Below are 27,030 nucleotides of genomic sequence, written 5' to 3' on the forward strand. Positions count from 1 at the left end.
TTTGTTTGACTTTAGCATTGTTTGATTTCTAAGCGCAGTGTCATCTGTCTGCTGCCTGTGCTCTTTCTGTGGGAATCCTTGCAACTACCAAGTGTTTTTACACAAGTAGCTTATTAAAGCCTGGGCCGGACTCAGCGTACCTCCCGTCCTACCTGGTATCATGGTAGCTTCTCTCTTTCTGTCAAAGAGTAAGACTTTTTTTTTAAATTTTAAAAATACTTTATTTTTTATTTATTAGAGACAGAGAGAGGGAGAGGAGAGAGAAAATGGGCATGCCAGGGCCTCAAGCCACTGCAAACGAACTCCACATCCATGCACTTTCATGTGTATCTGGCTTATGTGGGATCTGGAGAATCAAACCTGGGTACTTAGGTTTTGCAGGCAAGAACCTTAACCCCTAAACCATCCCTCCAGCCCATAAACTATATATTTGTTTTATTTTTTTTTTTGAGGTAGGGTCTCACTCTAGCTCAGGCTCACCTGGAATTCACTATGGTATCTTCAGGGTGGCCTCAAACTCAAGGTGATCCTCCTGCCTCTGCCAAAGAGTAAGACTCTTCACTTTACTGTGCCCTTAAAGAAGGGGGAGGGTACATTCTTGTGTTTAGAGTCTAACTGTCCTGCAGGTAGATTTTTTTCAGGTAGATATTTTTAAGCCTATGCTGTTTCTTGTATTCTACCAAACTCATTAACTGTTTACGCATGATATTTTAGTAAGCCTAAGTCTAAAATGCAATGGTATAAAATTGGGAGAAGATTTCCATCTAGGATTACTTATAAGAAAGTAACTGAATGCATATTCCAATCACAGAAGATGAAACAGTGTGGAGGAGACTCAGTACCTTGCTACTGTCAGAAGTTCACTAGGAAGGACAGAACCAGGACAGAAAGTCTGCTGACTGCAGTCTGTCCTCTCCACAGACAGTTAATTCCCTTATCCTTTTATAATATGGACATAGAAATAGCTCCATGAAAAGTACTAATTAAAACCACCGAGGGCTGGGCGTGTGGTTCAGCTGGCAAAGGACCTGACTAGCACGTATGAAGCCCTGGTTCAGTCTCCAGCACCGTCGGAGCCCAAGTGTGGTGGCTCACACCTGAAATCTCAACACTCAGGAGGTAGAAGTCAAAGGGTTAGAAGTTCAAAGTTATCCTCAGGTATGAGTTCAAGGCCAATCTAACTACATGAGACACTGTCTCAAAAAAAAAAAAAAAAAAAGCAAGATAATAGGCAGTTTTCCTCTACATATACCTCTAGCTTAAATACAGTCATTTTCTTTTCTTTTTTCTTCTCTTTTTTGTTTTCCAAGGTAGTCTCTGAGGTAGAGCCTCGCTCTAGCCCAGGCTGACCTGGAATTTACTATGTAGTCTCTGACTGGCCTTGACCTCTCGGTGATCATCCTACCTCTGCCTCCCAAGTGCTGGGATTAAAGACGTGCGCCACCACGCCCGGCTTTGTCATTTTCTTTCTGTGTGCATGCATGTACAAAGTATAGTGCAGTGCATTATGCATTGGGCATGATGTGAGTGTGCAGATGCATGCATGCCATGCACGTGTGCATGGAAACCGGGAGAGAACTTTAGGTACCCTTCTCTCTCGCTCATCCACAATATCCTCGAGACAAGGGTCACTTCCTCAAGGCAAAACTATTTTTGGTCTGGGAGCCCTAGCAATTCTGTCGTCATCCCCCCTTTCCACTGGCAGACCGGGGGTCAGTCGTGCATGGCCACACCCAGCTTTGTACATAGGATCTGGGAAGTCAAAATCAGGCAGTGTCTCAGGCCTTTCTAGTATGCTCAAGCAGCAAATGCTCTTAACCACTGAGCCATCTTCCCAGCCTCCTCTGGTTTTTCTTTTTGACACGTGTGTGTAGACGTGCACAGTCCATCCTCAGAAGAGGACATCAGTGTCTCTATTACTCTTCTGCCTTATTTTCTGGAGAATCGATCACTTAACCTAGAGCCTCAGCTCCCTGTTTTCAGGAAGACTGGCTGATCAGCAAGCCCCGGTGATCTTTCTCCATGCTCTTCAGCACTGGAGTTCAGGCATGTGCCTGGCATTCTCCGTGGGTTTGGAGATCCTGCTTAGGTCCTCATGCTTGGGCACGCCCTCTCCCTGCTGAGCCATCTCCCCCAGCCCTAACGTCATTAAAAAAAAACCCAAACCAGCCAGTACTTTCTTGAATAAAGTTTAAAATAATGAATTGTAATTAAAAAAAAACATTTTTATAATAAAAAAAACTTGTTTCAAAGCAGGGTCTCGCTCTAGCCCAGGCTGACCTGGCCAACTGCTTGTTTTTAAAGACAAGATATCACTATGTAGCCCAGGATGGCCTGGAACGACTACCTCTGCCTTTCATGTGCTGGAATTACAAGTGTACCCTACTATGTCTGGTTTTCAAAGACTTTTCATCAAACTAGAAAATATCATATGGAATGAGCATACGTTACATGTACTAGGTAACACTGTTAAAATAGGTCATTGTGGGCTGGAGAGATGGCTTAGTGGTTAAGCGCTTGCCTGTGAAGCCTAAGGACCCCGGTTCGAGGCCCAGTTCCCCAGAACCCACGTTAGCCAGATGCATAATGGGGTACACACGTCTGGAGTTCATCTGCAGTGGCTGGAGGTGCTGGCACACCCATTCTCTCTCTCTGCCTCTGTTTGTTGCTCTCGAATAAATAAAAAATAAACAACAAAAAAAGTCAATGTGAAATAAGATAAACTACCCTTGTAACAAGTACTGCACTAGGGCTGGAGGGAGGGCTTGGCAGTTAAGGCACTTGCCTGAAAAGCCAAAGGACCCAAATTTGATTCCCCAGGACCCATGTAGGCTGGATGCACAAGGTAGTGCATGCATCTGGAGTTCATTTGCAGTGACTGAAAGCCCTGGCACACCCATTCTCTCCCCATCTCTCTCTCTCTCAAGTAAATAAAATAAACTTTAAAAAAAAAAAAAGCAGTACTAATTATATCACAAGAGCAAAAGCACAGCCTAATTCCATGACGATGAAGGTAGATTCTTTTTCTTAAGATGGCTGAGCTTCTGTTCAGCCAAGTGAGTGAAAGGAGTTATACCTGCATACACCTATGTGATCAATCTCACTTGAGCAAAGCTTCAAAAATACTCTTTCTTTATTTGCAAGCAGACAGAGAAAGATAGAGACAGAGAATGAATGGCATGTCAGGGCCTCTAGCCACTGCAAACAAACTCTAGATGCATGCGCCATTTGTGCATCTGATCTGAAGTGGGTACTAGGCAAATGAACTCTGGTCCTCAGGTTTTGCAGGCAAGTACCGTAACCACTGAGCCATCTCTCCAGCCACTGAGTGAAGTTTTTAAGTGATTTAACCAAAACCAAAAGCTATACTTTCTTTCCTTAAAAAAGTTTATTTTAGAGTAAGGATATGTCACTGCTGTTTTAAAATCCTGGTGTGTTCAAGGTAAGTAGTCTTGGTACACAAATCATGGCAAGTTTTATACTGTAGTGATTTTCATACCGAGTCACATACTTAATATAAAGGCACATCATTCTGAATAAAAAAAATAGCATTAAGTTCTTGAGCTTTTAAATTAGAATTTCATAAAGTGCTTTTTATATAATTGTACTTTTTACAATAATTAAGTGGATATATTTTCTTTAACCAAGGCACCTTGAAAAGTTATTGGCACATGGCAGCCTGTCTCACCTTTTCTTTTTGTAATTTTAAAACCTCACATCTTCTCTTCCACGGAAATGTTCCTGTATAATTCATCATCAGAAAGCCAGCTGGGCTCTTGTATACAATTAGGAGGACTTGAACTTGGCACTGTAAAGGTCAATTTTCAGGCAGTCTTAGGAGTTTGGCAATTTCTATGCATAGACTGATTCTGAATGATTTAAAGAAAATTACATTCAAATGGCAAGTCTGGTGTTGCATGAAAGAAGAGAAAGTTAGCACTCCCCTTGACAAGGATGGAAGAGGCCCTTGGGCCTTACAACACGCGTACGGTCAGATGGCAAGTCTGGAAGACAGGAGACGTCATTAGAGTTCAGAACTGAGATGGGGCTTTAAATTCGTATTTTATCTTCAAAGTTTTCTGCTGTTTTCTCCAAGCCATCTGGATATAAGCTGACAGCTGTCACAGGCATAATATTCACTTTATCCACCTGAAGAAGCCCTCTGAAACACAAGATAATTTATGAAGTTACACATCTCCTAAAGGGTTTGGTGTATGCAGGGCACTTCAAGGTTAGAGCTACAGACCTAAGCTTAAGTGCTTTTGCCTCACTGGCAGTTTATAGTGGTTGTACAAACTCTGCATCCAAAGTTCACTTTAACCAAACACACGGGGGACAGGAAGGCACCAAGCCTGCCACCAGGTGCCGTGTGGAAGGAAAGCATATGGAGCAGTGTACGTCTTCGAGGCAACAGTGACTCCCAGAGCGGACAGGCTGGGAGAGGAGGCCGAGCATCGACGGAGTCAGCGTGCACCGCCAACACACCCTTGCTCGCTCCCTGGACAACATTTCTTTTTGTTACTCAAGTCCTGAGGTCATCTCTGTACTGAACCCACCCATCCTGTGTTACAAGTTGCATGTTATTCCAGGTAAGCATCAACACAGGTTGATTGTTAGAACCAACAAGCTGACTCAGGGTGGTGGTCAGGCTGTGCCCTGCTCTCAGGGATTCCAGAGGACAGCTGACTGATGAGGCTGTGCCGTGCCCTGCAGGACTCCATAAAGCAGCAGTTTGTTCTGTTTTGAGTGGACACGCGGGGACAGAATGACTCTCCATCCGGCTGGTGGAGCTACACCACCACACGGCCGAGGCAAGGCTGACGACGTACACAAGTAACACGAACCCTGTTACCTCCCAGCTTAGCAAATGAGAAACGCATGCGCACATGACTTATCAAAGCCAGACTGGAGAACGCAGGCCTGGGAACAATGCAGGCCTTTGGCCTGGATCAGGTGTAAGGGACAGTGCAAGCCAGGAGTGCTGGCATATGCCAGGAATCCTGGCCCTCAGGAGGCAGAGTCAGGAAAATCATCGTTGCATTTCAGGCCAGCCAGGGCTACAATAACAAGACCCTGTCTCCAAAAAAACAGAAATGAACAAAACAGCAGGGTACCTAACGGTGGCAGGTGTCAGCATCCACAGACTGGTCATCAGGCCATCCCGTGTATGGAGGATCAGCAGGCAGTGCACTGTTCCCCACATCCTTGACAGACAAGGCCTTCCTCAGGACCCCAGTGCCTGAGCAGCTCGGACCGGACCGTCAGTGTATTACTGCCTGCAGGGACTATCTGCAGAGGCTCTCTGTCTAGTGCCCTCAGTAAAGGCCCCTTTGGACCCTGTGGCTGCCTTAATCCTTTCTTAGCCACTCAGTAAGCTATATATAAATATGCAAGCTAAGCGTTGGGAGCGATTAAGAGTGGAACGGAAGGAAAAGACTGCCAATGGCCACAAGTGGCAAATGAAATCAAGAATGCACAGTGACTGCCAGGTGTGGTGGCACACACTGTAATCCCAGCATTTGGCAAGTAGAGAAAGGAGGGTCCAGAGTTCAAGATGATCCTTGGCTACTAACAAAGTTCAAGGGGAGCACGAGCTACAAAGGACACTATCTCAAACCAAAAACAAAAGAATACAGTGATAGCAGATAAGAATGCCAAATTCTGCCAGGCATGGTGGCACATGCCTTTAATCCCATCACTCAGGAAGCAGAAGTAGGAGGTTCCCTGTGAGTTCAAGGTCACCCTGAGACTACATAATAAATTCCAGGTCAGCTTGGGCTACAGTGAGACCCTACCTCAAAAAAACAAAAAAAGAAAAAAAAGAGAAAAAAATGAATGCCAAATTCTGACACTGTTTTAAATGTCTTGTCTCCTGCTAACTAGCTCACTGGACACAGTAGATTTTACAGAGAAGAAGCTATGTAAGCTATGTAAGCCAGGCATTTTAAAAAGAAAAGTGGAGAAATGTTCAAGCCAGGCACTGAAGCTTCTTTAATATTACGGAGCCAGGCACAGGAGCACTCCCAGGTAATTTCAGCATTCAGAAGGCAGAAAGATTGTGCTGGTGGCCAGCCTGGGTTACATAGATAAATTCAAGACCAAGCCTGAGCCACACAGCAACAAGAGCTGGGGATGGAGCTCAGTGGTAGGGTGTTTGCATAGCACGGAGAAGGCCCAAGGTCCAGGCAAAAGACACACTAGGCTGGCTTTGAACCTGTGACAATTGTGCCAATATTGGGATTACAGATATGTGTCACCACACCCAGCTGGGAAGGACCTTTTAGGCAAAATAAAAACCCCAGAAGCCATAAAAGTATAACTTGACTCCTTTGGACACAAAGTAAAGAAACAGGAGTTCAAAGACAGTAACAACCCTATTACCCCCACCCAGCCCTATGCAGTTTAAGCTCCAAGTCTGTGCTCATCCCCACTGAGGCCTGGTCCAGCTTGGTGGCAGAGTTTGCTCAGCATGCAGGAGACCCCAGGTCTGATCTCCAGGACCACAAAAGAAAACAAAAAGTAAAATGACTAATGGGTTAATTTGTAAAAAAAATGACAGGTGACAGTTATTTTAAACTTAGTTTCTTGAGTTTAAAAAAATGAAATAGAACAGAAAAATAAACCAGATTTTCCACTTCCCTTTTATTTCATTAGAGAAATTTCTCACTTGAAAACATCTGTTAAGCATTTGTGTATGTACATCACTCTGTCTTACTCAGATGTGATCATCAGTTTTGCGCCGTACACCCGCTCTGATAGATCACGTGCCGCGTACCTGGTCAAGCCCTCACCAACAGTCAAGAGGGCTCTTACTTTGCTTCCGCTTTCTATTGCAAGTGACGTGACAGCGCACAGGCTGCTAGTCTTCTGAAGTGAACTACATTTCACACTGATGACAGGGAACTGAAACAGTATTGGTAGTGTTGACTACATTTTTAGTATTTTTATCTATGTTTTTGAGAGATTGAGATTGAAAGCATGAGTGCTCCAGGGCCTGCAGATACACGCACCACTTTGTGTGTCTAGCTCTAGGTGGATACTGCAGAACTGAGCCTGGGCTACTGGGCTTTTGAAGCAAGTGCCTTTAGTGGCTGAGTAGCTCTCCAGCCCCTGGTTTTGTTAACATCTAATCACACAAACGCACTTTCCATTACACTTACTTCCTTTCTGCCCAACTAGACCAGAAGTCCTACGGCAGCAACACCTGTTACTCACATTTGAGTCTCTGAGAGCAATTTAAAAGAGGTGGTCAATAAATATATGTTACTTTTTTCAAGTTGGAGAATGGACTACAAACCCCTCACTTGTCTTCCCTAACTTTATACTTTTTACTAGAAAGTGAGTGACTATAACTCACTTTTCCATAATTAACATTTCTGATATCTCAAAAGAAAGAAATACTTACTTGGGGCTGGAGAGATGGCTTAGCGGTTAAGTGCTTGCCTGTGAAGCCTAAGGACCCCGGTTCGAGGCTCAATTCCCCAGGACCCATGTTAGCCAGATGCACAAGGGGGCGCATGCATCTGGAGTTCGTTTGCAGAGGCTGGAAGCCCTGGCATGCCCATTCTCTCTCCCTCCCTCTATCTGTCTTTCTCTCTGTGTCTGTCACTCTCAAATAAAATAAATAAAAATTAAAAAAAAAAAAAGAAATACTTACTTGTATTGAGGAACTGGAAAAATCAACTTTAAGATGGTTATGACCCCTGCTGCTCCTAGAATTCCAACCGCCATGACATGCAGAAACATGAAGAACACTGGGCACACACTGCTCCAGAACTGACACAGCGCCTTTCTCAGTGTGTCCATCCACTGACACATTACCTGAAAAAGAGAGTTTGGATTAGATACCCTGGCTTTGTAACTTTATTTTGTACAAAGGAAGGGGGAAATGAGGGGAAGGAAAAAGGAAGAGAGGGAAAAGGAGAGGAGAGGAAGGGAGAAAGGAAAGAGAAGGAATTAGAGAAAGAAAACCTGGGGGCTGGAGAGGTGGTTTAGCGGTTAAGCGCTTGTCTGTGAAGCCTAAGGACCCCAGTTTGAGACTTGATTCCCCAGGACCCACGTTAGCCAGATGCACAAGGGGGCGCATGTGTCTGGAGTTCGTTTGCAGTGGCTGGAAGCCCCGGCATGCCCATTCTTTCTCTCTCTCTCTCTCCCTTTCTCTGTCACTCTCAAATAAATAATAAACAAAAAAATTTTTTTTAAAAAAAGAAAACCTAACTAGATATTGAGAGCTGGGGGTACAGATCAGAGACAGAAGGCTTGCCCAGCATGTCCTGAGTTCTATGGTGACAGGGTGGTTTGGAGTGGGGACAGGACAGACATGATGACTTAGAATGAATTTTAAGATGTCCACTAATAAGGCCTTATGGTGGTTTGGTTCAGGTGTCCCCCATAAACAGGTGTTCTGAATGCTAGGTTCCCAGCTGATGGCAATTTGGGAATTAAAGTCTCCTGGAGTCCGTGTATTGTTGGGGGAAGGCTTATGGAATACCCATAAGCCTCTTGCTAGTGTTTGGCACACACTCCTGTTGCTGTTGGTCAGGAGCTGATGTTCACCCTCTGCTCATGCCATTGTTTTCCCCTGCCATCATGGAGCTTCCCCTCAAGTCAGTACGACAAAATAAACCTCCCCCCCCCACAACAAGCTGCTCTTGGTCGGGTGTTTTCTGCCAGCAATGCGAACCTGACTGCAACAGTAAAGTTGATACCGAGGAGTGGGATTGCTGCTAGACACATGACTGTGTGGCTTCTGGCCTTTTGGAACTGCTTTGCAGGAAAAATGTGAACAAATTTGAAATTTTGACCTAAAACACACCCTGCATGCTATAAGGACTATTCTGGTCAGAGCTGAAAGACCTCAATGCAGTAAGATATGGACTGTGAGGTTTGGCTTACGAGGGTGAGAAAGAGCTTTGCCTGGACTGGGCTAGAAGCAGTTTGTGCGAGAGGCTTGCTGTTATGCCCGTGTCCTGAGAACTTGTGCAGGGTTGCATCTGTGGCCTATCTACAAAATCAAGTGAAAATGTTCATCAATAAGAGGCTAGACTTGTCTACTCTAAACATAATGGACCTGAGTCAGTTATTATTAAGTAGGTGAGAATAAGAGAAGGAAGAGGAATAAACTTCCTAGTAGCTTTTGGGACAATGGGAAGTTTCACTGTATACAAAATGTTTCTGTAAGAGCTAGAGAGGAACAAAGGTGGGCATCAATGGCACGGGTTATGAAGGGCTGAATTTCTGGGAGATCGGGGTGACTGTTCACATGAGGGTGCCACAGTAAAAATGGCTGAAGTAAGCAGATTTCTCCAGCAACCCCAAATAAACTATTTTGATCCTTAAGGAAAACTTCTTGCAAAGCCGGGTGTGGTGGCACACACCTTTAATCCCAGCCCTTGGGAGACAGAGGTAGGGGGGCTGCCATGAGTTCAAGGTCACCCTGAAACTATATAGTGAACTCCAGGTCAGCCTGGGCTAGAGTGAGACCCTGCCTTGGGGGGGCAGGGAGGGACAACTTCTTGTAGACTAATCACAGAACTTACCCATTTGGGTGGAAGTTATGTTTGAGAAGGGCCTAGCTACTGTGCGGATACTAGGATGCTCTGTGAGCTGATTTTCCTCATCAGCAGCATGAATGCCAAGGGTAATGTATATGCTCTTAATAGGAGTCAGATTTTGAATATAACACCCATCTTACTCAGTCCTTATGACACCTTAATGAAATACTTTACAGATAAAGGAACAGGAGGGAAGGCCCAGCGTAATGTGCATGCCTTTCATCCCAGCACTTGGGAGGCAGAGGTAAGAGAACTGCCATGAGTTTGAGGCCAAACTGAGATACATAGTAGATTCCAGGTCAGCCTGAGCTAGAGTGAGACCCTACCTAAAAAGAAAGAGAAAGGGAGAAAGAAAAGGGAGCAGTGAAGAATTAGTGTACAGTCACAATCAGAAAATAGCAGATTTCCAGGTTTCCAACAAAGTATATGCCTGGGCTTCACTGCAGAAAGTCTTGAGGCAAGTTGACCTATGTGTACCCAAGGTGAAAGTGCAGAATGAAGATTCTCAACCAAATGAAATCAAGGACCCCGAGAGTCATCCTCTGACTGCGTGACTATTCAATAAAGTGTAAAGAACAAACAGAATGGTAACAGAAGCATCACATAAAGACCATGATGAACCAGGTGTGGTGGCTCACACATAGCAGAACTTGAGAGAGGCTGAGGCAGGAGAATAACCACTCACAACCAGTCAGAAATAGAGACGGAGACCCTGTTTCAAAAACAAAAAAAAAAAAAAAAAAAAAAAAAACAAAAACAAGGGCTGGAGAGAAAGCTTAGTGGTTAAGGCACCACTTGCTTGCAAAGCCAAAGGACCCAAGTTCGATTCCCCAGGACCCACATAAGCCAGATGCACAAGGTGGTGCATGCATCTGGAGTTCGTTTACAGTGGCTGGAGGCCCTGGTGCACCCATTCTCTCTCTCTTTCTCACTTTGCCTCTTTCCCTCTCTCAAATAAATAAATAAATAAATAACAAAATAAACAAAACCCCATGAAGAATACTTAGATAACACCAAATACTCGATTTACCTTATATGAAGATGGAGGCTCTGCTCTGAGAGGAGTTTCAGGTAATTTGCCAGGTAAAGCATTTTCATCTACAGTGGTTTCCACATTCCTGGTAAGATACTGGCTAGTGGTCTGCAATGAACCAGTACTTTCTACTGAGGAGAAAGAACACAGTTAGCAAAGGGCTAGTAGCAAGTCCTCAAGTTATTATACCAAACATTTAGGACTACTACCCTAACATATCTTCCCATGGGAAAAAAATAAAAATATTTTACTTAAGACCAAAAGGGAGATACACACTTAGCCCCTTATAAGCTATGAGAGGCAACAGAGAATACAACTTTGTCACACAGAAAATCTAAATTTTGTTTACTTTTTAAAATGTTTATAATTTTATTATTTTTAATTATTGTATGCACATGTGTGTGTATGTGTGTATACACACACACACACACACATACATACATATATATATGTGGGAGTTTTCTGTAGGGTCTCACTCTAGCCCAGGCTGACCAGGAATTCACTATGTAGTCTCAGGATGGCCTTGAACTCAAAGCAATCCTCCTACCTCTGTCTAACAAGTGCTGGGATTAAAGGCATGTGCCACCATATCTAGTGAAATATAGAACTCCTAAAATTTGTTTTTGTTATTTACAAAAATATTTATTTGCAAGGAGAGAAAGAGGGAAGGAGGGAGATGGTGTGTGTGTCTCTAGCCCCTGCAAATGAACTCCAGATGCATGTACCACTTTGTGCATTGGTTTTATGTTGGTACTGGGAAATCGAACCCTGGCTTCCGAGAGAGAGAGAGAGAGAGTAAATTTTACTTACTTATTTGAGAGACATATATACATATACACATATATAAATTTTATTTATTTACTTGGGAGAGAGAGAATCTTGGCACCCCAGGACCTCCTGCCCCTGTAACTGAACTCCACATGCATATACCACTTTTGTGCATCTGGATTTATGTAGGTGCTGAGGAACTGAACCCAGGCTGTCACTGCTGAGCCATCTCTCCAGCCCCCTTCAAAGTATATTTTAAAGAAGCCTACTGGGCAGAAGAGATGGCTCAGTGGTTAAGGCACTCACGTACAAAGCCTAACAATCCAAGTTGGATTCCCCAGGACCCATATGGGGCCAGATGCACAAAGTGTGCATGAATACAGACGGAGTTCATTTGCAGCACCTAGATGCCCTGGTGCACCCATTCCTTCTCATTCATTCTCTCTCTTATCTCTCTCAATTAATTAAATTAACCTACTTCCAAGCATATTAATTCTAAAGCTATATAGCAGCCTTTACAAATAATATAAAAAATGTTTAAGAATATGGAAGACTAGGGGCTGGAGAGATGGCTTACTTGCCTGTGAAGCTTTAGGACCCTGGTTTGAGGCTCAATTCCTCAATATCCACTTAAGCCAGATGCACAAGGTGGCACATGTATCTGGAGTTCGTTTGCAGTGGCTGGTGGCCTTGGTGCACTCATTCATTCATTCATTCATTCATTCATTCATTCTGTCACTCTCAAATAAATAAATAAATAAATTTTTTAAAAAAGGAAAAGCAGCAGCCGGGTGTGGTGGTGCACACCTTTAATCCCAGCACTCAGGAGGCAGAGGTAGGTGAGTTTGAGCCCACCCTGAGACTCCACAGTGAATTCCAGGTCAGACTGGGTTAGAATGAAACTGTACCTTGAAATAACAAAAAGAATATGTAATACTAAAGAAACAATTTCCTTAATATTTTGAATAATAGTCATTTCAGTTACCTTTTTTGGAGAGGTTGGGAAGGGTAAATACCATGTCATTGTCTCGGGAAATAGAATAAAGCATGCTTTCTTCCAAAGGAAGGGTATAGTTTGAATGTCTCAGGATTCTCTGGTCCTTAACTAAAATATCGATTTCAGTCACATCCTTTTGTAGAGCCTATGAAGCAAAAAGTAACTTTTACTTTAAATGGTCCCCAGAACTATAAAAATTTAAAAATGAATTTTTTTAGTATCTGTAACAAAAAATTTGTCCTATTCAGACTACTACTTCTGATTCTCTCCTATGTCCTTACTTTGGGACATTTAATCTATACTTTTAATCATATTCCTGTGTTTTAGCACTCACTGCAAATTTAAATCTCATTTCCACTTTATTTACGCAGAGTCCAGGGAAATGGTAGCAGAACTGTGAACAAAATTCAGTTTCTTCACTTTCTGTTACTGATGTTTGTCACATTTGAAGTGCTATAATCATGTATACATGTCAGCAACTTTTAAAAAATTAATATACTTCAAATGCAAAAATAAGTAAAAATTCTAAATGACTACATGAGGCAATATTAGGGCATCTTCTTTTGTATTAAATTAAAAACAAAACAGATGAACATGCATAATTTAATTCCCAATTAATGCCTGTTGAAGCCTAAGGACCCATGTTTGGCTCTTCGGGTCCCACATAAGCCGGTGCACAAAGCACACGAGCATGGAAGGCTGCACGTGTGCACAGGGCGCGCGTCTGAAGCTCGAGGGCAGTGGCTGGAGGCCTGGCACGCCAACTCCCTCTCTCTCATACACACATTTGAAAAAAGGCCAGTCTGCTGGGCTCACCTCAAAAAACCAAAAAAGAAAAGAAAAAAGAAAAAAAAAAAAGCCCATTTAACAAGCATGCTCTCTTACTTGTTAGGTAATATTTCAAATGCAAAAGTAAGTAAAAATTCTAAATGATTATATACGGGCAATATTAGGATATCTTCTTTCATATTAAATCAAAAACTAACTAGCAAAAAGCAATTTAACACATGCGTAACTTAATTCCCAATTAACCACCATGCTATTTTGTTAACACATTTCAAATGCAAAAATTGGTGAATCTTTGAAATGACTAGGTACAGACAGTAGAGTGTCTTCTTTTACGTTAAGTAAAAAACAAAACAGTTGAAGGCAGGCGTAACGGAACTCCCAATTAACAAGCGTCTCTCTTACTTGCTGTCCGTCAACCTCTACCACTTCTTCTTGAACAACAATCAGTTGCAAACTGGAACCAGTTGTCATAGGCCACTCATGAACTAAAATCCTTACACGGACAAGTCCAAAATATCCTTTTTCCTCCATATTTTCTGGATTTTCATTCTTCACTATAAAAAAAAAAGTAGTGAGATTTTGAGCAAAAAACTGCCACCAAATCTATTACTATATTTGATTATTTGATGTTATTTACATGGAATATTACATGGAATAAGACGTTGGCTTTCTCTCTCCTTGACCTTAATGTTTCAGATTAATAAAATTAAAAAAAAAATACAGATGACCTCACAAGCCCTTACGAAGAATGCATATGGCATGCCACCCTAGCTGGCAGAGAACCACTAACACAGCACAAGCGGCAAGGCAGGCCATGTGACTGCCAATCCCATGCCAGTAAAATAACCAGTCATTCATCCTCCAAACCTAGCAATAGAAAGAGCCCAGAGAGAAGTTGTAGAGTTTTTTTTATGTTTTGCTTTGGCGTTTTGGCAATCCTCTCCACCGAAAGTGCCTTTCTACAGTTGAGGAGGGTAGCAGCGGGGAGGGGTGGGAGAGGTCTGCAATCCCTCCCTAGTAACGGTGACTGGGAAGGACTACACTCAGCCATGTTCCTCGCTACTTAGGATGAGCACTTCCACCAGCAGAGGTGGCGTGCAGCAGTTGCAGCTATTTACAGAAGCAATGGCTATTCTATTAAGCAGAAAGTGCTATAGAAAAGCACAATGCAGCCACACGTGGTGATTCATGCCTACAGTCCCAGAGGCAGGAAGATAATGAATTCAAAGCCAGCCTGGGCCACATTGCAAGACTGTCTAAAAAATAAAAAATAAAAGGCAACACACACCACCAATAAAACTGCCACAAACAGCATTTACTCATTGCCCCACAAATGACTTGGTGAAGGAGGAACCCAGGTGTACATGCTGAGCGCCACTAGCTGCTTCAGTGGATTCCATGCCTTACAGGCCTATGTCCTTTGTCTGAACAGCCCAATATCCAGTTCATTAGCCACTTAGTATTGCATTGTAACAGCCTCCCTTCCTTAGTCCCCTCCCACACCATATACACAACAGGGCCTGATCTGGGTCATTATGATGTAACTTTGAACGTACGGCCTCCTTGCTCAAACACAGCCAGCTAGCTCTGAGTCGGCTACTGGTGGTCTGACTGGCTTTCCCTCAGGCCCCTCATCTTGGGCTTCGGCTTCTGCCTTATTGTTCTTGACCCTCACATTCGTTAACATTCCTGTCTTTCATGGCTCACCCAAGTAATTGTATGTTACCATACTTCCTGGTGGTGTTGGGGATGGAACCCAGGGCCTTGACCTTGCTAGGCAAGCATTCTGCCATTGGGCTTATTATAACCCCAACTGCTAAAAGAAAAAAGGCTTAGTAGTTAAGGCACTTGCCTGCAAAGCCTAAGGACCCAGGTTTGATTCCCCCAGAAACCACATAAGCCAGATGCACAAGGTGGCACATGCATCTGGACTTCATTTGAAGTGGCTAGAGGCCCTGATGTGCCCATTCCCTCTCCCTCCCTCTCTTATAAATAAATAAGAAATAAAATATTTTTAAAAGTGCTTCATTTACATTTACATTTATTTAAACTTTTAGATTGGGTTATTTACTATTTCTCCATAAGTTTTCCTAAGTTGATTTTGATTTGATTTTTATCAACGTAAGCACACCCTGTAGGGAAAATAAACCTTGGGTTATAAGCAATGGCCTAAGGCAAATGAAGCTGTTTTACGCTGTTTTGACTGTTCTGTTTCCAGAGAGGAAAGTGCTTACAAATTTCTCTGCTCTATGGGGTTTTAAGAGAGTGGATAGACGGAATATGTGACGTTTACGGAGAGTTGACTTAGTTCAGGTCTGGAAGTGAGGCTTAGGACAAAACATTAATGCTCTAGCAATAAGTTGTTCACAGAAGATTCCTAGCCATAAACCTACCTTAGTGGAAAGTGCTTGTGGTAATATGTAGCGGCGTTGTCTATCCACTGAATACACATGTCATGAGCCAGCAGGTCCCTTGAAGCCCAAGGGAGTGGCCCTTAGCCGTTTTGGGTAAACAGCCAGAAACATTCTACCTGCGATTATCCAAACTTCAGTGATTCAACAGCTGAAAAGTTTGATTCTATTTGTTTCTTTCTGAAACATTTGGAGTTTTAAAATAGTCTAAAGGGTCTTAATAATAATAAGTAGTGGTCTAAGGCCAATTATCTAGTAGCAGATTCTGGACATGAGATTCCTTGTACTCTAATTGTACTTGAGGCTGAGGAAAAGTGTTTCAAAAATCTCATTCAAGGGAGGTCCTTTTCTACAGTTCAGATTCAGCAGTTGACCTGCTTTTCTTGCCCTTGGGGGTAAAGAATCAATCTTGTTCTCAACTTGAACTCTTTTAAGAAAATTCTGGCTCAAAACTCTGTGATTAATGGAATCATATGCATGCGCACGTGTGTGTGTGTGTGTGTGTGTGTGTGTGTGTGTGTGTGTGTATGTTTTTTGAGTAACCCAAATGGACCACATTCTTCCCAGTGGGCTGGTAAGAGTTATACGGTGAGAGATGTCTGGTTTACACTGTTTCTTTAGATATCCTTGGGGGGCTGGGGAGGTTAATCCTCAGCAGGGGGCATCAGCTTTGGAAAGTGTCTCGTGGCCTTGTAGAAGGCAGTGGTCTTAGAGCGCCTCCACTTGATGCCTGAACTGCAGCCAACTAACTACTGCTCTGGCCCACAGCAATAGATATGTTACCCATCACCAGCATTTGCACAGAGCAGGGAATTCCAGTTTTAGTCCATTGATAGCACCGTGTGTGTGAGGAGATTCGACACCACAGACAGCCACAGGACTCTGTTTCCATGGCTGCTCCGACCATATAATGGGTAGAAACATGTTACTGCTTCAGGGCTGTAATGCACGTCTTGTGGCTCCGTTCTGTAAGATTCCCTGTAGTTTCGATACATGCTGTTTTCTTTAAATGACTTAAGTTTAAAGCATTTGAGTTGTTTTCAGCAGTTGACCATCTTGTCGTCCTTCATCAGTGTGGCTTAAGGGCACAGCTTGATGGCTCCCCTTCTGTTGTCCGCTCAGTCCACACACGCACCTCTCCCCTGTCGACAGGCGGTACAGCTGTCAACGCATCTCCATGGACCTGAAGACCATTTCTTGTGAAGTTGAATGTGAGTGCACTGTCATTCACAGTGTTTATATAAAAATACCAGGAATCTTCACTTTTGCTACCTTGATATAGCATTCGGCTATTTAGTTACAACATTGAAATACATCGATTTATTTAAAAATACTTATATAAGGGAAAAAAAGAAATTTGGGGGGGAGGGTGCCTCCCCTCACTACGTCTCCCAGACTGGTCTCAAACTCAGCTCAAATGATTAGCCCAGTCTCCTCAGTAGCGGAGACTGCAGACACATCACAGGGCCTGGCTTCGCATCAGTTTGAACTGTTCACCCACTGATGTCCCTCCTAGCCTGGTCAGCATTTGCATGCCCAAAGCCTAGGGCACAGAGATCCAACACAGGAAAAGTCTAGGGACTGAAGAGATGGCTCCAGGGGCAAAGGTGCTTGCTTGCAAAGCCTGATGGCCCAGGTTCCATTTTCCAGTATCCACAAAAGCCAGATACACAAAGGGGCGCATGCATCTGGAGTTCATTTACACTGGCAACAGGGACCCCAGTGCCTCTTTATACTCTCCCCCCTTTCTCTTTATGTCTCTCTTTCTCAAGTTAATAAATAATGTTTTTAAGTCTAATCATGGAAATACATCAGAGTGGCAACTCTTCAGCCACCAAATCTCATACCCTACTGCAGGAGGTCACTGCAGGCTGGCCTCCTTATTGTGACAACCAGCCTCCAGAAAGGCCCTCGGAGATGCTTCCTTCAGGCATGCGGGCCCTGGCCTAACTCCCTGCCTCTGTGTGGGCTGACAAATATCACAGGACGAGCAATACTCTTCATGCTCTGTATTTTACTCAGATAACGTGTGTACTCCACTGTAACATAACCTGCTTATTATTAAACTCACGTCTGTAAAAGGTTAAAAAAGAAAAACATTCTACTGACACAAGGGTTAAAAGAAACAAAGTAGGAATTACATATAAAATTCATTTTCTCCAATTGTGCTAAGCACCTCTCCAGGAATTTGGCTTTTGCTAGCCCACATCTATGCCCACTCTTGCACTGACATCACCCTACCAGAAATGCCATCCCACAGGTGCCATTCTCATGAAAACAAACCAAGTGGGAACAGTTCAACAACAACCAACATAAAGAATTAAAAAAAATTTTTTTTTGTTTATTTTATTTTTATTTACTTATTTGAGAGATACAGGCAGAGAGAGGAAGAGTCAGAGAGAGAGAAAGAGAGAGAGAATGGGCATGCCAGGGCTTCCAGCCACTGCAAACAAACTAAAGATGCGTGCGCCCCTTGTGCATCTGGCTAATGTGGGTCCTGGGGAATCGAGCCTCGAACCAGGGTCCTTAGGCTTCACAGGCAAGCGCTTAACTGCTAAGCCATCTCTCCAGCCCTTTTATAATAAAATATTTTTATTTTATTTTTATTTACTTATTTGAGAGATACAGGCAGAGAGAGAAAGAAGAATTTTTTAAACACATTAGTGTTCTATATTGTAGACATGAGATATATAATCACTTAAAGTAGAAATATGTAACATCCAATACCATATATAGTGTTTTGGGGGGCATTTTTTGAGATAGGGTCTCACTCCAGCCTGGGCTGACCTGGAACTCACTCTGTAGTCCCAGGCTGGCCTCAAACTCACAGTGATCCTCATACCTCTGCCTCCCAAGTGCTGGGATTAAAGGCATGCACCACCACACCTGGCTAATTTAGTATTATTTAAAGCAGAATGATTTTGGAAATGATTTAGTAGTACTCACCTATCAAAGCCTGACAGCTTATGCGGGTTACACCATTACTTACTGGCAGGCCATTTACATACACCTGTCCACTCTCATAGGTTATGTTAAGAACAACCTTAAAATAAAGCAGTACATACATTAATTCCAAAGGTTTATAAATGACAGCAAAATCAGCATGTCAAAAATACTTTCTCATGGGGCTGGAGAGATGGCTTAGCACTTAAGGCATTTGCCTGTGAGCCAAAGGGCACAGGTTTGATTCCCCAGGACCCACGTAAGCCAGATGCACAAGGGGGCACATGCATCTGGAGTTCGTTTGCAGTGGCTGGAGGCCCTGGTGCACCCATTCTCTCTATCTGTCTACCCTCTCCCTTCCTGCCTCCCTCCCTCCCTCTCTCTCTCTGCCTGCAAATAAATAAAATTTAAAAAAAATACATTCTCAGGCTGGAGAGATGGCTTAGCAGTTAAGGCACTTGACTATGAAGCCTAAGGACCTAGGTTCGATTTCCTAGTACCCACATAAGCCAGATATACAAGGTGGTACATGCGTCTGGACTTTGTTTGCAGTGGCTGGAGGCCTTGGCATGCCCATTTTCTACCTGCATCTCTCTCTCCCCTCTCAAATAAATATTAAAAAGAACACTATTTAAAAAAATAAATTTTCTAACCTAGTTAGATGTACAGGTGCCAGAGTTTGGATGTGGCTTGTCCCCTAGGAATTTGTGTATTGAAGGCTTGGTCTCAGCATGGTGGTGTTGAGGTGGAACCTTAAGATCAGGGTCTAGTGGGAGGTGTGTAATCCCTGGGAGCTGTGGGACCATATCATGCAATGCCATCTGCTTTCACATGTGCTCCCATCACTGGGGTGTCCTTCAGAGTCGACTGGGCTGCCTCCAATACAAGGTAATCCCTTGGCCTCAGCCTCCACAGTGCTGGGATTACAGGCATGAGTCACTGCACCCAGCTTCACTGGGAAAGTAGTGGCCAGGTCAGTTTCAAGCTGACAAGCTCTATAAAGAGCCTGCCTCAGGTATTCCACCACAGTAACAGAAACCAGAAGTAAAAATAAAATAGGCTGCACAACACCTGGCCAAATGCCATAGTGAAAAAATAATCAAAAGGAGACAAACCTGTTCTTTGGACACTTGCCCATCATCTTTCAGGGTCGTTACATTAACTCTGATGTCATCCTGCAAAATAATGTATAGATTAGACAAGTGTTCATTTCAGAAAATGAGAATAGCCCACTTCTCCTTTACCCCTCTATTATTTTTATTGTATTGTCACTTATTACAAAATAATATTTTAGAAGATCACAACTGAAATGGAGATGTGGCTCAGTGGTAGAACACTTGCCTAGTATGCACAAGGTCCTGGGTTCAATCCCATACAGAGGGGAGAAAAAAAATCACTATTCTCATTTTATAGTCTTTACTCCCTGATTCTTAATTCCAGTGATTAATATTCTATCTACTGCTCCATGTCTGTGAGATATATCATATGGGAACATATAACATTCAAATGCAGAGTTAAAATTAGCCCTCAAAGCCCAGCACTTAAGCTAAAATCTAGATTACTGCCCATGTCTGCTTCCTGCTCTCAGAGGAATCTCTGTTCTGATGACCCTATTAATCATTTCCCACTTTCTTTACAGTTTCACTATCTGTGTATCACTGTCTAAAAAGTGTTTGGTTTTATCTGCTTCTGAGCTTTGTATATAAGTAGAGCAATTTATCCCTCTGGGACAAATTTTGCTCATTTAAAACTGATGCATGCAGCAGGCATCTCTTATTTACAGCAATGTATACCTTCCCCCTTATGTGACCACCAATTCATTTACTCAACCCACTACTCATGGACACGTACCAGAGTGGTTTCCAGCTTATTTATTTATTTAGCTTTTATAAACAAAGTCGTTCTGACCCTTCCTAATGGTGTCTCTTGGACAAGTATCTTCAACAGGCAGTTTCACTTCTGCCCAGGGTATGAGCAAAAGCAAGCTACCCAAACACTTAAACAGACTTATGGTCCAGCTCTAGCACTCGGGAGACTGAGGTAGGAAGACGGCCTTGAGTTCAAAACCAGCCTGGGCTACAAAGTTGGTTCGTGTCAACCTGAGCTAGCATGAGACCCTACCTCAAAAGAGAAACTTACTGATGGCATTTGTAGAGAAGAATTCACCACTGTTCACAGGAAATACAACCTGTCATTTGCTATCAAATGCTTTCTTGTAGCCGGGTGTGGTGGCACACGCCTTTAATCCCAGCACTCCGGAGGCAGAGGTAGGAGGACTGCTGTGAGTTCAAGGCCACCCTGAGACTACATAGTGAGTTCCAGGTCAGCCTGGGCTAGAGTGAGACCCTACCTCGAAAAACCAGAAAAAAAAAAAAGAAAAGAAAAGAAAGTGCTTTCTTGTGTTTTATACAGATAGATATTAATACCCTAGAACAAGCAATACTCTCAAATATTTTATTCTTGGGTCGTAGTCTTAGCTTTGAAAGCAGGAAAATCAAGCCAGGTGTGTTGGCACAGGCCTGTAATCCCAGCACTCAGGAGGCCAAAGTAGGATTGCTGTGGATCTGAAGCCAGTCTGGGCTACACAGTGAATTCTAGGTTAGGATGGACTACACTCTACCTTGTTCACATACCAATGAGATCATTAAGGAGATATTTCTCAAAGCACATCCTCGTATGACACATGACTATATTGTTCCCAACAAACAGTAACACTGCCATGTCTTCACAAGGTTGGCTGACTGGAAACCATGCGTGGAACAGGATCACCAGGATAAGGCCTACACCACACATTTAACCTGACTTAGGTGCATTGCCCCTAACAGCCCAGGAAGCTTTCCAACTAGTGATTCATCAGAATCAGCCAGGCTTTCTCATGGCTCTCCTTGATTACAGTGAACACCAACAGACACACTAAAACGAAGCAGCGCATGGTGGCGCATTCCTGTAATCCCCACACTCGGGAGCCAGAGGTAGGAGGATTGCTGTGAGTTCGAGGCCACCCTGAGACTCCATAGTGAATTCCAGGTCAGCCTGGGCTAGAGCAAGACCCTACCTTGAAAAACCAAAAAAAGGAAGATAAAATAAAACTTATCATTCAGTAAGCCATGAACCTGGAAGCTATGTTGCTTTGTAACAAATCAGCAGCCACTGCCCAAAGTCCTACTGAAGAGTACTTATAAGCCAGCTAATTAATTGGTCTGCTTATCTGAATGTGTTTCTGCAGAAATGTAGAGAGCTGGCAATAGTGATGCCATGTTACGAGCCTTAAGGACAGTTGAGGTCGTTAAGGTCCCTGAAAATGGCTACAATACCTTAATGTTGAAGCATTTTCATAAGACTTAATTTTAATGTAACTTGTTCTAAGTTTAATGAAATCTAAGAATTAATAAATTGCATATTTTTTTGAAGGACTACGGCAAGGAATCTCAGGCCAAGGATGTCATCGAAGAGTACTTCAAATGCAAGAAATGAACAATAAAAATATGGCTCATTTTCCAAAAAAGAAAAAGGGAGCATTTATATAATACAGAATGAGGGACCACTGAAAGCCCTTCCAAATTGTTTGTATATCTGAGCTTCTTAAAATGGGGGGGGGGCTCTGATCAGTCTCATTTATGTTCCAGTTGTCATTCTAGCTACTCGGCAGTGATTACCTATGGTAGTCTCAGTTTAGATTTATGATATTCTTTAGTTTAGAACTGTCCAAAAGTGGAATGAAGACCTAAGCAGGGAGAACTGCGATGCTGAGATCATCAAAAGCCTGTTAAGTACAATGCTGTGTACTTCACCTTACAATTAAAATGTTTTCTTCTTCTGGGCAGGTGTGGTGGTGCATGCCTGTAATCTCAGCACTCAGGAGGCAGAGGTAGGAGGATGGCTGTGAGTTTGAGGCCAGACTCCATAGTGAATTCCAGATCAGCCTGTGCTAGAGCAAGACCCTACCTCGAAAAGAAAAAAAAAAAAAATCAAGGGAAACCTCAAATGCCACTTAGCTTCGTGATGATGACGAATTTTCAAAATTGAAAAAGAGGTGAAATCCTGTCCATATCGCCATAACTTTACAATAATCCATGTTTATTTGGTCTCTTAGTACTTGCCCATACCATTCCTGTTTTTGCCCAGGTGCAACTATGGTACTTGGAGCTACAATGTGGCTCCCCAGAATGCGGCAAAACTGAAATTCAGACATGCTTGTCGTTTTTGTACCAAGGAGGAGTAATGCTCTAACTCCAAAACATTAAAAATTTCTTTTTTCTTTTTTTTTTTTTCGTTGGTCGAGGTAGGGTCTCACTCTAGCTCAGGCTGACCTGGAATTCACTGTCGTCTCAGGGTGGCCTCGAACTCATGGCAATCTTCCTACCTCTGCCTCCCAAGTGCTGGGATTAAAGGCGTGCGCCACCACGCCCGGCCCCCAAAAAGTTTGTTTGTTTTTTTTTAAAGGAATTTATCATGTCAGTCCGCATTTAGCATTCGTCGTAATTCACGTCTTGACCAGTAAGAAAAAGCTGGGCCTCCCTAGTTTCTTGTTATTCTGGGAAAACTCGCATTTGAAAATCCACTAAACTTTTCCTTACCAAACAACCCCAAGAAAGTCAACTATCACAAGCAAGAAGTCAAAATGTGTGAGCGGCCTCTGAATGCTTAAGATGCAAAGGTTCTCACACTTCAACCTGCTTCTTCCACCTCCAAGGTTGGTGGAAACTTGGTCCTCACCCCAAAGCGGCAGGGCCGAGGTCCCGCGGGCTGGGGGCTGGGGCTGGGGCTGGCGCTGGGAATGGGATGGGAACACAGATGGGGATTGGGATGGGATGGGGACAGAAATGGGGATGGGGACGGGGATGGGATGGGGATGCTCTGGGACCCGTCGCACTCCCAGGACCACTCCTCCAGCATCACCCCGACAGGCAAATGATGCGGGGACCCCGCAGCCGGGCCAGGCGCTCCTTCCCCGTCGCAGCCCGGCAGACACAGGTGGCGCGGAGAGCTGCTCTCTAACTGGCTAAGGGCACCTTCCCGAGCTCACAAACACCGCCGGGCGCCATGACAAAAGCCCGAGGTCACCGGCCCCTCCTCGCGCGCTCCACCGTGCAGCCCGGCGGGACGAGCCACCTCGGAGCCGCGCCACGGAGCTCTCGGGCTGCGCTGTCGTGGCGTCAACCCGAGGGACCCCGGTGGACCCCTTCCCTCCCCGCCGTCCTCCCGTCCGCCCCCGCCCCGGCTCCCACGCCGTCCCGTTCCCTCGACAGCGTCTCCCCGCCGCGGCCCGGGACAACCCCCGTCCCCGTCCGCAGAGGTGGGGGCGTCTCCCGAGGGTCCCGGCGGAGGGGCGGCCTGTCGCGCCGCCCGGCCCTACCTGGGGGGCTCCGGACGCCGGTGGCTCGGGGGCGCCCGTCTTCAGCCACCCCGCGGCCGGCAGCACGGCGAGCAGCAGCAGCCCGAGGGCGAGAGGCGCCCGTAGAGCGCCCTCCTCCATCTTGGACGACCCGGGGCTGCCGCTGCCAGGAGGTGAGGGCGGGGCCGGCGCTGGGGGCGGAGCCTGGGAGGGCAGGGCCGGCGCTGGGGGCGTGGTCTGAGGGAGGCGGGGCGACGCTGGGGCGGAGTCACAGGAGGGACTTGGAGGGGGCGGGGTCGACTCCGGGGGCGTGGCCTCGGAGAGGGCGTGGCTGGCGGGGAGGCGGTATTGGCCTGTGGGCGGGGCCTTGGAGGAGTCCGGGGCGGGGCGTGGTTGGGAAAGGGGCGGGGCTACGGAGGGGCGGGGTCTATGGCGCCGTATTTTTCCCAAGGGCCGGGAGCGGGTGGCGCGCGCAGTCGCTCATCAATGGGCGGTGTCAAGCTTGGGAAAGTCCTCCTGGCGCTCGGGGTTGGAAAGTTCTCAGGAGCATAATCGTGAACCTTTTCGTTGTCATTACTTTGAGCTGTTTGCTACATTTGTTTCTTTTTAAAATAGGATCTCTGTGCCTCCAACCTCCCAAGTGCAAGGATGCCCAGCAGACGCGTGCCAGTCAGCCCACACCCCTAATGTAACTTTTTAAAAAGATTTTTTTTTGTTTTATCCATTTAATTGAGAGAGAGAATGGGAGCGACAGGGTCTCACAAACTCCAGACACATGCATGTGCCACTTTGTGTATCTGGCTTTAGGTGGATACTGGGGAATTGAACTCCAGAAGTTAGGCTTTGCAGGCAAGGGTCTTAACCGCTGAGCTACCTCTCAAATTTTTATATATATATATGATTAATATCTATATTATATATATGTGTATATATATAAAAGCTTGATGGCAGGGTTTGATTCCTCAATACCCAGGTAAAGCCAGACACCCAAAGTGGTGCATGCTTCTAGAGTCATTTGGAATGGCAGGTAGCCCTAGCCCCACAATTCATTCTCTATCCCTATCTCTCTCTCCTCTTTCTCTTTTCCTGTCTCTCAAATAAATAAATAAACATTTAAAATAAAACATATAATAGTTACAGTGTTTTTTGAGACAGTCTTGCCATGTCTTGTCCCGCGGAATTGGAAATGTATTTGGTCTTTCTTTTAACTTTTTTAATTGAAAGTTTTAATTTTTTAATTTAATTTTAATTGAAAAAATATATATATATTGATTTTTCAAGGTAGGGTCTCACTTTAGCCCAGGCTGACCTGAAACTCACTATGTACTCTCAGGGTGGCCTTGAACTCACAGTAATCCTCCTACCTCTGTCTCCCAAGTGCTGGAATTAAAGGCATGAGCCACCATGCTCAGCTGAAAAGTATAATGTTTTTATTTCTACTCATTACAAGTTTTTACTACATAAAGGTGAAGGTAAGTGCAGTATGACTGCAAGTAATGACTCTTTAGCATTACATCAACCCTGAGAATAAATAAAATGTAACCTTAAAATCCCAGTGATTCATCTCATTAAATTCACAAGTAAACTGCTTTTTTTTTTCCTCAAGTCGATAAGGAACTTTTATTCAGAACAATTACATTAAGACATTTGCAGGCAAATACACCATTATAAATTTTATTCTTGGAACAATGAAGTGCTGAATGATTATTACCTGAATCTATTTTTTAGGCAAGTCCAACAGACTGACATATATATACATATGTATATACACATATATATGTATATATATGCATATATACACGTATATACATACATATATATATATGTATGGCATAAATGTGTGTGTGTGTGTATGTATGTATGTATGTATGTATATATATATATATGAGAGAGAACGAATTGGCATGCTACGGTAATCAAACTCCAGGAGCATGGGCCACCTTAGGTGCATGTGTGACCTTGCACATGCATCACCTTGTGCACTTGGCTCACATGGGATCTGAGAAGCCGAACAGGGATCCTTAGGCTTTGCAGGCAAGTGCTTTAACCATGAAGCCATCATTCCAGCCCAACCTGAATCTTTTTAGTCATTTTTACTTATCTCTTCTAAAGTCAAAACAACCCTTTCTGTGGCCCTAGCAAACCAGAAAAAGAAACCCAGGAGAAAGGAAGGAGGAGGAAGGTGGGGAGAGAAGGAAAGAAGCAGGCAGAGGGGGGAGAGAAGAGAGAGGTGCTTATAGTAATGGAAATCACTGCGCAACCTTTTGTGTTTAAGTAACAAATAATACAGTTCAAAGCAATTCATGCAAGTTATCTTTAAAACACATACATAAGGGGCTGGAGACATGGCTTGGTGGTTAAGGCACTTGCCTGTAAAGCCCAAGGACCCAGATTCAACTCCCCAGGACCAATGTAAGGCAGATAGATGCCAAGATGGCACATGCATCTGGAGTTCCTTTGCATTGGCTAGAGGCCCTGGCATGCTCATTCTCTCCCTCCCTCCTTCCCTCCATCCGTCCATATCTCTCTCTCTCTCTCTCTGTCTTTCTCTCTAATAAATTAAATTAAGGGCTGGAGAGATGGCTTAGCGGTTAAGCGCTTGCCTGTGAAGCCTAAGGACCCCGGTTCGAGGCTTGGTTCCCCAGGTCCCACATTAGCCAGATGCACAAGGGGGCGCACGCGTCTGGAGTTCGTTTGCAGAGGCTGGAAGCCCTGGCGCGCCCATTCTCTCTCTCTCCCTCTATCTGTCTTTCTCTCTGTGTCTGTCGCTCTCAAATAAATAAAAAATTTAAAAATAAAAATTAAAAAAAAATTAAATTAAATTAAATATTTTAAAAATGCTTTAACTTCTTAGCTGCCTAGATCTGGCTTGGCAAGCATCATGCCACTGGCCTGCTTTACTTCTTATGTGTTTGTTTGTTTGTTTTTTAGTTTCTTGAGGTAAGGTCTCACTCTAGTCCAGGATGGCCTGAAGGTCACTATGAACTCACGGTGATCCTCCTACCTCTGCCTCCCAAGTGCTGGGATTAAAGGCGTGCACCACCCCTGCCCAGCTTCTTTTTGTAACTAACTAAAAGTCACTTGTGGTTCACTGATGGGGTATTTCAATGTGATCTCTTAAGCTGTGTGTAAACGTTTAGGTTACATTTCAGCAAATTCTCTAAACCTAATCATACCATCAGCTCAAGCAGGACGAGGCT

At 44.1% G+C, this 27,030-nt stretch overlaps 1 protein-coding gene and 2 non-coding genes across 3 annotated transcripts; 2 read left to right on the top strand and 1 right to left on the bottom strand.

Moving 5' to 3' along the window:
• Positions 1 to 3,369: 3,369 nt before the first annotated feature.
• Positions 3,370 to 25,921, bottom strand: Ginm1 (glycoprotein integral membrane 1). Its single transcript, XM_045158482.1, has 9 exons — positions 25,904 to 25,921; positions 23,852 to 24,196; positions 19,611 to 19,670; positions 18,499 to 18,595; positions 13,544 to 13,695; positions 12,341 to 12,497; positions 10,585 to 10,718; positions 7,658 to 7,821; positions 3,370 to 4,162 (listed from the first exon to the last, which is right to left on the bottom strand). Exons 1-9 carry the CDS (start codon positions 25,919 to 25,921, stop codon positions 4,051 to 4,053), a joined length of 1,239 nt encoding a protein of 412 aa, XP_045014417.1. The 3' UTR covers positions 3,370 to 4,050.
• Positions 3,911 to 4,031, top strand: LOC123463886. Its single transcript, XR_006639256.1, has one exon. It is a non-coding gene; the product is annotated as a U6atac minor spliceosomal RNA (small nuclear RNA).
• LOC123463870 lies at positions 21,676 to 21,808 on the top strand. The gene has a single exon (XR_006639241.1). It is a non-coding gene; the product is annotated as a small nucleolar RNA SNORA33 (small nucleolar RNA).
• Positions 25,922 to 27,030: the final 1,109 nt, after the last annotated feature.

This window comes from Jaculus jaculus, chromosome 9 (genome assembly GCF_020740685.1).
Source record: "Jaculus jaculus isolate mJacJac1 chromosome 9, mJacJac1.mat.Y.cur, whole genome shotgun sequence".
Classification (NCBI taxonomy): Eukaryota; Metazoa; Chordata; class Mammalia; order Rodentia; family Dipodidae; genus Jaculus; species Jaculus jaculus.

Excerpts from the sequence above, each read along its gene's own strand:
- Ginm1 (XM_045158482.1), bottom strand. Across the intron at positions 18,596-19,610 it reads GGCAAGTGTCCAAAGAACAG|GTTGTTCTTAACATAACCTA; the intron begins GTTTGTCTCCTT and ends CTTTATTTTAAG. Across the intron at positions 10,719-12,340 it reads TCCCAACCTCTCCAAAAAAG|TAGAAAGTACTGGTTCATTG; the intron begins GTAACTGAAATG and ends CTTTCTCCTCAG.